At 38.5% G+C, this 11,463-nt stretch overlaps 1 protein-coding gene across 2 annotated transcripts in view; it reads right to left on the reverse strand.

Moving 5' to 3' along the window:
* ABCB10 (ATP binding cassette subfamily B member 10) overlaps positions 1-10,026 on the reverse strand; it is a 19,657-nt gene extending 9,631 nt beyond the window's left edge. The window contains exons 1-6 of one of the 2 annotated variants that reach the window (XM_014951086.1): positions 9,439-10,026; positions 5,241-5,441; positions 4,692-4,894; positions 2,920-3,054; positions 1,159-1,305; positions 226-361 (exon numbers count right to left, since the gene is read on the reverse strand). In XM_014951086.1, the coding sequence (XP_014806572.1) occupies positions 226-361; positions 1,159-1,305; positions 2,920-3,054; positions 4,692-4,894; positions 5,241-5,403 (784 nt within the window). In that variant the 5' untranslated portion in view covers positions 5,404-5,441; positions 9,439-10,026. Of the gene's footprint in view, positions 1-225; positions 362-1,158; positions 1,306-2,919; positions 3,055-4,691; positions 4,895-5,240; positions 7,127-9,438 lie in introns of those variants that run through there. The other variant, XM_014951085.1, reaches the window with a different exon arrangement.
* Positions 10,027-11,463: the final 1,437 nt, after the last annotated feature.

An 11,463-nucleotide genomic window follows, 5' to 3' on the forward strand; every position in this document is an offset into this window, starting at 1 on the left:
GGGTTTAATATTTTTCCTAGAACTTTTTTTTTTTTTTTTTTTTTTTTTTTTTTTTTTATTAAACCTTTAGGAAAAAAAAAAAAAAAAAAAAAAAAAAAGAAGTCTTGCAAGATCATTTAGAAGAGACTTTTTCAGAACGCCAGATCTTTTACAAGCTTCTTCCTCCCACCCCCATACTGACTGTAATGCTTTGAAGTGAAGAAAATCTAATTTCTTATTCCATACCTCCAATGCTTATTCCAACCCAGAAAGCATACATTAGGAAAGATGAGAGTTCACCAACTGTCATGTAGGCACTGCCCATTAGTAATCCTCCTTTGTATAAGACTGAGAGGACAATTAAGTTTCCAGAAAGGCCAGTCTAAAGAAAAAGAAGGAAAGGCAGATTTTGTCACATACATCTTAAACTTCACTCCCTAAAATGCTGTTTCTGAATTTTCCTTTTAATAAAAGAATTCCCATACTATGGGTATACAGATTTTTAGAGGACTGAGTTAAATTTTAACACAGCCAATTCTAGAGCAAACCAATCCAACGGCCAGTCAGACATCCAGTGGCGCTGCACTGTGCTATCCAACAAGTGTTTAAAAAGCAAGTTTTGTTTTTTTTTTGTTTTCTGGTGGTTGTTTTTTTTTTTAACCTCATTCCCCAAGATGGAAAGGAACACCAAACATTATTCTCAACCATCATTAAAGGAGAAGAGTTGATAGTCTGCAGCTATGTTGCAGTTTTAGAATACTATTAAAGCAAACTCACTGCAAGCTGTTACGGGAAACTGCGATCCCACTCTCCCTCCCTCACCTCTGCCCTCCCCAGCTTCCTTTGCATCAGGAAGCCAAACCTGCAAAATGCTCAGGGTGGGAGAAGATTTCCACTGCTTTAGCTCCCTGAAAGGAGGTATGGGCTCAGACAAATAGTACCAAGCTATGGGGTGTGGGGGAGAAACGGAGACTTGACTGGCTTTATCACACCACACTATCTTAAGGTGTGGTTTCACAGCAATTTAGACTGACTTCAGTCCAGTCTTCCCACAGTTTCATGTAGGTTCAACTTACACTCAAATAATTTATTTGCAGATTTATCAGTAACCTCATGAATTTTAAAATAATTGACACTTGGCATAACGTGGTTGGTTTACGTTAATCAAAATATACTTACTGCTCCAAAGAAGCCTGCCCGAGCTACTGCCTCTTTTTTAGCCAGCTGTAGCACATAATCAACTTTATTTGTATACTTCTCCATTTCAGCCACTTCTTGCCCAAAAGCTCGAACTGTTCTTATATTTCCGATACGCTCTTCAGCTAACTACATTAAAACAAAGAAAAAACCAAATATTCACAGGCACACAATTTGGAACATTCATGTTGCAGAACATCTGAAAGTTAAACCAGTATCACTACACTAATCTCCAAATACATTCCTTTGGATACCACTGGGAAATTTCTCATGCCCTCCTCCCCCCACCCTTTTTTTTTGTTGTTGTTTTAAAATAATGCTATTAAGTTAAAAGTAAACCACACACCCAGGCAGTTTAAAAAGAACTTTATGACTGCCATAAATGTTAGCAGAGAAAGAAAAATATAAAAGTAGCATTAAAAAACCTTAATTTGATGTGAACAACACTCATAAGAAAATTACTATTCATAATAACTTGCTATAACAACATGGAAAGAAGAAAAATAAAGAATATTCTATTCTACACTAAACCATGCAAGAAAGCCTGCAGTTATTTCCACTCACTTGATCAAAGCCACATTAAAAATTAATTTAGCTCAACTACATATGTCCCATTTCAACTCAGTATTTTATTTTAGCTTCTAAACAGCCAGTATTAATTCCAAGATTACCTCAATTGTAACCAGCTAGCCAAAGTTGTTAATAAACGCTGTGATGGTCTTACAAAAAATATCACAAACAGGCCCCCCTTTTGTGGGTAAAAGTACGATATAAAAATGTAATTCTCCTTCTTCCACCACCCATTCAACTTGAAATTTAAATAAAATACTAAAATTGCTTTTTCATGTGAAGTCCCACACCTGGTTTACAAGGGCATGAGCTTCCCTTCAACACAGGATGAGGAAGACCAACAGAAGAGGGCTAATCTTCTGCACAGTCAATTTTCAAAAGTCCTACATCAGACATCTCAAGTTTAACACAGCTGACAATCGTGGCTATTTTAACTAGGTCTTTCCTAATTGTATTTCTATGCATTTTAATGATGTTTCCCCACCCTCAGCCTGTGAGAAAAAAGGTCACTATCACTACTATTTCTCTGATAGTGCTTTGCAATATTTCAGTGCAGTCAGCAAACACAATGAAGATCCCTCTAGAACAGCCTCTTTAGGACAAGAGATTCCTCTACATTTCTACCAAATATCTGGGTATGTGCTGAGATGCCCAGAAGAGTTTAAAAAAGTCAAGCCTCATAAACACTGAAGAGCTGACAATGAGGTCAGATGTCAAGGATTCATTCCAGAGAAGAACTTGTTAGCAAAGTTTTCTTAAAAGTTGGATCCATCTAGTATGTTTCTGAGGGCTTCAAACTCATAACCATAGCCCAGGAAAAGTGTGTTTCAAACCTACGTAGCACATTACACAGGACTTCATAGGCTCATTTTTTCGTGCTCTCACACAGCTAAAGCCTAACCTCCTTACACTTTACTACATTTCCAGATTCTCAAGGCCTAGGACCTCCACATTTTATTGTTATGGACAGTTCTTTACAAAGCATGGTTGGTTTTGAGATTGTGTAACTGAAGTTAACCTTTCATACTGTTCAGGTGCAAGACTACGGGCTCAGCATGGCTTCAGGCAACGAACAGTACAATTATCTTCAGAAGATCTGTACTTCAGATATATTAACCGAAATACACTGGAACAACTTTGAAGTTAACTAGAAAGTGTCTGTTAAAAGATTACCTGTGTTGCCTCTGCAAGAGAATCTTGGGTCATTTTAGTAAGTTTTCGCAAGTATCTTCCATAAATTACAGCCAGGACAGCCAAGGGCGGCACAACGCTCAGAACAAATGCAGCAAGGCTAGGAGACACAAAAAACTAGAAGAAAAAGGTATGTGTCAGGGGTTAGCATTCAGATTAAAAATAACCCATTGGAGTACTGAAGTGTAACATCCTTCGCTAGAGTTCTCTAAAACTATTAGGATTGTAATTTAGTACTGCCATGCTTTCATTTATCATGTTTTATGACTTCCAGGCAAAATATCCATTCCTCCACAGCATTTGGGGAATGTATCCCATGGTTAGAACAAAGGATTATAAGCAAAGGGATCTGGATTTCATTTCTAGCTTTCTCACTGGTTCGCTGTGTGGTCTTAGCCCAGTATCCTAACCTGCCAGTAAACAGGCCTACCAGGAAATCTCTTGGGGATGCTGAAAGACATAAGTTATTATATAGTTTCTAAAGCGCTTTCACAACTTTTAAATAGATGGTGTAACACACATGCTACTTCTGGGCAACCGAGGAACAGATGGAGCCACCATTGCTCCCTAGCACCCGCAAATGCTCATAACATGGAATAATGGATTTAATTTATTGTTGCAAAACCTTATCACTTGTAACAATCATCACCAAAGCGCCTAAAGAGGTTATTTTAACAAGATTTATTGAAATTATATCTAATATGGTTTTATTTCATCTTGCTTTCTGTATTGTAAACACAAAAATCTCCAGAAAAAAGTCAGAAGTTACTTAATTTTCAGGCTTTATAATTATTTCATAATAATCTCTTCTTTCTGGGCAAGCTTTTATAGTCCACCTTTTAGCACTGCATCATGGCAACATTTTTGAGAATGCCTTGCATAAAAGTTATTCCAGTTCTTCTATGATAAGATAACACCTTAGACTCTATTTACTTAGGTAAATACAGAAAGCTGTAATTCTTATCAGTGAAAAAGTATTAATGCTTTAAAGCTTCGTATTAAAAACTCTTAACAGTTTCTAATAACATCAATCTTGGAAGCTTACTTTTATGAGGAGACTCGTTGCTATCTGTTTTTAACTCCAGATAGACAGCAGAAATTACCACACTTTCATTTAAGACAATTGCCACCAACGTATCTTTTCTCAGATAAGCATAAAAATATTAATGTCACAAAAACCATCAAGGGAAGTCAGATTTTTATTTAAACCAACTGACCACCACGGAATATTAACTGATGCATTGCACTGAAGCCTTCATTAACACCTTAGCTTCCTACCTAAATACATTCTTTACTGACAGACCAAAGCAGAAAACCTAACACTTGTTGAAAAAATCCTTGGCAGTAATTTGATATTCAGTGCTGCCTTTGCTCACCTAGAATCAACCAACTTCAATGACTTTTACATCGGGCCCTTCACACCCTATTTTACCTAAAATTATGGGAACTGATTTTAATATCTTCAGTAAGAACAGAGTTAAGCTATCTGCCTGCTACACTTTGCTTGATAAATTCGGGCAGCAATGGCAGTTCATTTCAAACCCTTGTTCTCTGTATTTTGGCTTCTGAGTAAACATCAAGTGGCTACAGGCACATCATCTGTTGCAATGTAGTACAGGGATAACTGCTGAAATACACCTGTATCCAAGAACACACAATGGTTTCTGGACTGAAACACAATCACACATTACTTAACAGAACTGAAACAAACTTGGAACTACAAGAAGTGACAAATCAGGAAGAGACCACCATACCATCATTCCAACCCCCACAGATGCCTGTGCTCCTGCCCTGAGCCCATCTGAAAGGTTTTCAGTCACTGAACGGCCCAAGAGGGCTGTATCTGAAGATAAGCGGTTTATCAGCTCTCCTGTTCTGGTCTTGTCAAAGAAAGCAGTTTCTTGCTTCAGAATAGAGGAGAACATGGTTGTTCTCAAACGTTTCACAATTCTTTGTCCTGTCAGAAAAAGAAGTCAGTCAAGCATGGCACACAAGACTACACAGACACCAACAACATAAAAATCACAGGATTACGCAGCATTGAACATGTCACATTATAGAGTTTTAATATACCAAAAGGTAGTGAGCTTTACGATGTCATGTAACGGTAAATAAAACTAAACAATGTTTATTTGTGTCCTTCCAGCATACTTATCTTTGCACTATTAGTTTACCTCTGATCTGGTAAAAAAAGCTACCGATTCCGAGAGGATCTCTCAGCCAGTGCCAAGAATTTATTTCAGATCATTAGGTATCCTGACTAAAAGATGACTCTCAGTAGCACTTTTTGCTTCTGTTTTTACCTGCAGTCTGCATGAGGTAGACACGAGTAGCATTAGCAGCAGCACCACATAAAAAGATTCCACTCAGCAAGGCACACAGGCTGGTCAGGCTGGTAGTGAAGTCGTCACTGGGATTTGTATAAATAACGTCAATAACTTTACCCAGAAAGAAAGGGGCTGACATAGTAATGACACTGGAAACTGTCAGAAAGCCAACAGCAGCTGCAAATCAACAAGGAAAAGGAAAATTATTCTGAATTTGCAAGATTATTAATAGCACATATGAAATAATTTTTGACTTGAAATTTCTATTTAATGCTGACACTTGCAAGGTTAATAATCAGCATTCTTTTAGGCCCAGTTCTGAATGGGACATTTTAAGCCCCGGCATAAATTAACTTAGGCAAGGCACATTTTAAGACCCTGAAAGCCTCTGCATCCAATCTGTGATTGGGTAGAAGTAGACTGACTTTTCTTGTCTAACCTTCCCCACTACCACTTGACAAAGTTAACTCCTCACAGATGTCATCCTTAGAGAGCATTCACAGTCAGCAAGTCTTCCATCTCTCTCATACAATCCTTCACCCCATTTGGTTTGTTTTCTATTATTCATGGTTGCTGCCATAACAAAGCTTCCAGCTGTCTATTTCTGAGATAGCAATTGACTGAAGTAAAGATTTGATCTGAGAACTGTCTAACACAGACAATTTTATTTTGAAAAAAACCCAAACAAACAAAAAAACCCCATTTTATTTACTCCAGACTGGGAAAATTTACAAACATTTGTATTGTTTTACTCTTTACTATTGCTGGTCTAAAAGAAAAATAGCATAAGTTTGCTGATGAGCAGAGCTCTTAAATTCCAGTTGCAAGATCACCCGGGGAACAACCTGTGTAACTGTTTGAACCTGTATCACAGAGTATGAAAAATCGCACTGGACCAAGACAGCCTTTTGAACTTTAATCTGCAAAGAAATTTCTTGAGTCGAGAATACAGCTTGATTCTGAAAAGGCAAGCCCAGCTTGGAAGGCTGAGAACTATGAAAAAACCCTCTTAATTGAAAACTGAACAAACTTGATATGAAAACCACTGAACCACAACAAACAATACCATATATACAGCCTAATATTCTCAACAGCCAACCCCAAACTTAAAGGAACCATTCACAGGACTGCTACAAAACTACTAGCAGCTAATGCCTTTAAAGGCAAAAAGACCCTATACTAAAAACCCTGAAATTTCCTTAGTTACATTCTATTGAGCTTCTTGTATCGCTCCTGCGATGAAGACAGCAGAGAGTCTCCCAGCGCACTGCTGTAAGCAATATTTCCAACATCTGTCACAGATGGTTTGATGCCTCTTACCACCTCCACACCAGGTGGAAAGCTTTGTTTCCGCTTGTACTTGGAGCGTAAATACAGCTGTGCGTTTATGAGGAAGGAGTCAGGGTACAAGAAATGCATGCCTGCCACCAGAGAAGCAAAAGCTCCTCTGCACCTTCCTGGCAGCGCCCCGAGCAGTCCCGGGAGAGCCCCACGTGCTGCCCAAACAAGCTTTGCCCTTGTGTCCAACCTGCTGCCTGCGCTTCTTAGTCAAGATTCGCTTGTGATCCTCCCATTGCATTACACTCAAGCCAGCAAGCACGTCAAAGAAAAAGGACTCCAATCTTTTAACTCCAAGCTATAGAAACTATAAGCAGCCAGAGCAGAAAGGGAAAGTCTTCCTGCTGCAGACTTATGTTCATGGTATGGATCACATATCTCATAAGCTTATTATTTACTAGCTAAAACTTCCTCAGAATGAGTGCCCTTATTAGCAGGCTGGCTGCAGTGGTGCAGTCATGCTGTGAAGCAGTAGAAATCCAACAAAAGCCAGGTCAGCTTCTGTCAGCAAAAGCTGGTCTATTAAGGCAGCTGGAGACGGTCAAAAGCATTGCTTGTAAGCACAAGGCTGCACGGCAGCTCCATCTCCGCTAGTCCAGACAATTTCTCACTTACGGATGGAACTGGACAACTGAACGACAAATATTCACTGAAGGAAGAGGACCGTAGAGCTAAAAAACCCGTATGTCTCTGTCTAGAGGTACAGCCTTCCTGGCTTGGATTTGCCTTCAGCTCTTCTTCATTCAAACTAGCATAGGTTTCACTCTAATTAATTCCAACAGCCTTAACTGAATTAAAAGCAAATGCTCGTACATAAAGCAAATGGAAGACTAATAAACTACTTAATCATTAGACAAAGTTTCAATAATATATTGGAACAATGCAGTCCTGAAGATGAAAGCTATTATAATCCAGATGTCACTTTTAATTTTCCCCTTAAGCAACATACCTGTCCATACTAACTTAATCACAAATCATATGCAAAATAAGGCTGCCTAATTGAAACTCTCACTTTGATTATACCATCAGAACAACTAGAAAGCAGCACAAATGAGATGTTGTTGCTATTTTTTTTTGTTTTGTTTTAAACTGTTGACCAATTGAAGACTCAGCAAACACTCATTCTATCTCCCCATTCAAAGAAGAGCTGTCACTGTGATAACCGGCTGAAGGGAGGAGTACGAAGTGTTCAGCAACCAGATATGAAAACACTTCAGTGACGCTGAAGGTTGTTACTGACAGAAAAAAGGTCAGAGCAAATTTCCTAGTATTAGTTTCACACAGCTTACTCTGTTACCCAAAAAATTATGTCAAACAAAAGAGTGCATTTTGGAAGCTTTATTTTTAGAGTAAATCTGTTTTGTAGGCTATGAAACGAAAATAAAGAAAATGCAAGGCAGATCAATGGAACTGTTATAAAAGCAGGGCTACAAAGTGGCAAAAGCAGTAAAGACAAGGCAGGCTGGCTCCAGCAGCAGCTGAGCAGTCCTCTTGGAAAATGTTAAGCAAACATTTTCCTTGTCTACTTACACAGAAATCCAGATTGCTGCACAGACAGAAATCCAGATCGCTGCACAAAGTGATGCCTTTATCACTATTGTGATCAACATGCTCTCTGCTAAGGCTGATGCGGGCTTGCTTCTTGCCAGCAGACCTGCAATTTCACTTCATAGTAGATGTATTCACGGGAAAGGAATTGGTCACCAACTGATAAACCAGGATGTTTACAAGCAATAACTAGGCAGAGGCACCAGTAACCTCTCTTTAGAATAAGGACTAAGTGACTCCAAAACATTATGAAGCAGCTTTCTACATGCAAAAGGAACACCAAGAGAGTGAAAGTTTCTAATGTTGCTGGTCCTTACCAGAGCATCCTTCTCACCCAGTACAGTAAGTGGAAAAGTGCAAAGCCAAAAAAATGCTTGCAAGCCTGTTGAGGGAAGAGCTATTTTAAACACAAATATATCAAGACCTCGCCTCAGATGAATTAAGATCATTCAAGCCCATCGGAGATGAAGGACAAAAACATGAGGTAATGATGATGTTTAGCAGCACATAGTAACACAGCAACAGGACACAGTACCTAGTTTTTACTATTCAGTAAGATTATTAATGTTACCTCCCAGAATCTTTTAAGTATTTTAGTTCTTTCATTTGAAGATCAGGGCTAGCAGGTCAGAAAGCAAGCTTTGGATTTGTGAGAAGTACCTTTCTAGCAGTAACAGACAATGTCTGTTCTTTACCAGTTATCTTGTGCAGTTTTCTTCTAACATACAGTGGCTTTTTTTAGCTTAACACTGAATTTCCACAAGGGCATTTGGAGTGATGGATAAAGTCTACTGTATTCTATGATGCACATGCACGGGAATCAGGCGCTTCAGTTGTTCTTTTATGGTAGAAAGGTGCACTGATAAATGTTATATTTGCTGGTTAGGTAAGGTCCATTTCCTTTTGGTGATTTCCTTTGGACTGGCTGAAGAGTCAGTTCTGCAAATATTTATTTCAAGATAGAATCTTCTTCCAGAAAACGTTTATAGGAGTATTCTATGGACAGTTTGATGTGGTTATTTAATCTGTGGTGGTTTGTCTTTTTTTGTTGTTGTTTTGTTATTTTTTTAAGCATGAAAGTGCAATTCGAGCTTCCAAATGGCAAATACTATTTTCTTGGTACAACAACAATACAGTTGCACAACTTCCTGAAAATATCTTCAAGACAGCTCATGAAAAGGCTGGCATACTGTGGGTCATCTGACTGACCAGGATTATACAACAGTTTGGAGAAATTAACAGTTGGAGAAAATTGCTGTAGGACAGAATTAAACAAGAGAGGCAATACCTTTGAGATAGTATCTCGAGAACAAGATGGGTGTCCAGGAAGGGCACAGTGAGATACCAGCACAGGAGCAAGACAATTGGTGGCATCCCTCGCGCTCAGACGAAGTCTATCATCTTTGAGTCATGATGTGCTCAGGATTGACAGAAATCACCCCCAGTAGCTCATCAGCGAGGCTCCTATGGTCAAACAGGACAGACCTGCCAGGAGTCCTTTGCTAAGGAGCAAACAAAACATCAAGGAGCCTTTGCAGAACAGGCTATAAAGGGTTTGTCACAAGAGCTTTCAGAGAAGATACTTCAGAGGAGAAGTGTCCTTCCAGGCAGAGAACACAGTGATTTGAGGAAGCCCAAGAAAGGGAACAGCGAGTAAGACTGCCACTCTGCGCAGGAGAGGAGGAGGAGGAAGGAGTATCAAGGCACACAGCCTGACAGAAGGCCCATGCAGAGCTGTGCAAAACCTCTCTGTGAAAGCAAAGATAAAGGCTTGACTCGGACTCTAAGCGAGTATCTTCACCTTCTCTTAATTAAGATGGCATCTCTATTTTACAATTTGTTAATATTACTACAAACAGTACCACAAGCTAGTCTTCTTAAGATACACAAAACCAAGAGAGAGTATAACTTCTTTTTTTTTTTTTTTACTGCATTTAAAATTAAAGCCTTTAACTTGTTTATATTTATCTTGTGTAGAATACAATCTTTATGTCAGACCAATCTAGCTATTATTTCTCCTATATAACTAAATTATAAGCACTGAACTGATCACAGTGGTTAGCAGCCACCTCCTCTGCAATGTCTGACCTATATGGCTTCGTTAACAGTTCACTGACAATTTGAAATAAAGAACTGTCACCAACTAGCCACAGAAAAGAAAAATATTTGTCATAAAGCTACAAGACTGCCTGGACCTTTTGTAAGTTTCCTACTGAACACGGAAGAAGAAAAACTGGGGGGGGAACAACAACGACAACAAAAAAACCAATATAGCCTATTTGATTTCTACAAAAGGCACAGTACACATGAGAAAACAATCAGTAAGTTACCCTTGTATATACCATACACATAGAAATTATGATTTTAAAATCACAAGAATTGCCTTCAGAAGTTAAGTGTGGATGTTGAGTTGCTTTTAAATGAGCAGAACCACTTTAGAGTAACTAAATACAGTAACAAAAAAAAAAAAACAAAACAAAACAGTGGCCATGTACATGGACTTCAGAGGTGAACACAAATTTTGGCCAGGAAGTTCCCAGCTATTGGGTGACAGCACACAAACAGCAAGATTTACAAGACCATGGTTTCAAACCATGTTCCAAAGAGTAGGGTACTCTAGTGCCTGTAAGCCCCTCTGCTCCCACTAGCCTTCTTCCCGTTATTCACACTACAGAATTAATTTGACTCACTGTCAAGGTTTGAATGGGTGTATGAAAACTAATTTTTCAGAGAGACGCCACTTGTCTGACTTTTAATTAATCTTTAAACAAAGGGAGGAAATGTATATCCTTAACAGTGCATGAGTTGCCTGCTGAAGTTCAAACTCATGCTACAAAGCTTGGAAGAGCGAAAGTTTCAAAATTAAACCATTTAAATATTACTACAAACTAAACACATATTATCTGCTTGATTTAATTTCCTAAAATAACTGAAGTTTTCAAAGATACTCCTACTCAAGTACTTAACATAAGAAATGCCAGCTTGTACGAGTATAAATAACTGAAAGCATGACTTTCTAGTAGCAATCCTCACAGCTGATGTGTTCTACATTTCTATCTGCATCTTGTACAAAAAAAAAAGGCAAACAAAAAACCCCAAATTGCTCACTACCTCAATCATCCCCAATCGAAGGAATAATTAAAATAGTTTCTGAACTACATTACAGAGAACATACCTAAAAAAACAGGCAGTCTTAGGTATAACTTATTTTTAATTGCCTTTAAGAATTGCTTTTATAGGTATTTATTCCTTAGAAACTACAAGATAGATCTAGAGCAATCCAATATTGCTCATTCAAGAACGAGAAAGCGCA

This window comes from Calidris pugnax, unplaced genomic scaffold (assembly GCF_001431845.1).
Source record: "Calidris pugnax isolate Ruff unplaced genomic scaffold, ASM143184v1 scaffold24, whole genome shotgun sequence".
NCBI lineage: Eukaryota > Metazoa > Chordata > Aves > Charadriiformes > Scolopacidae > Calidris > Calidris pugnax.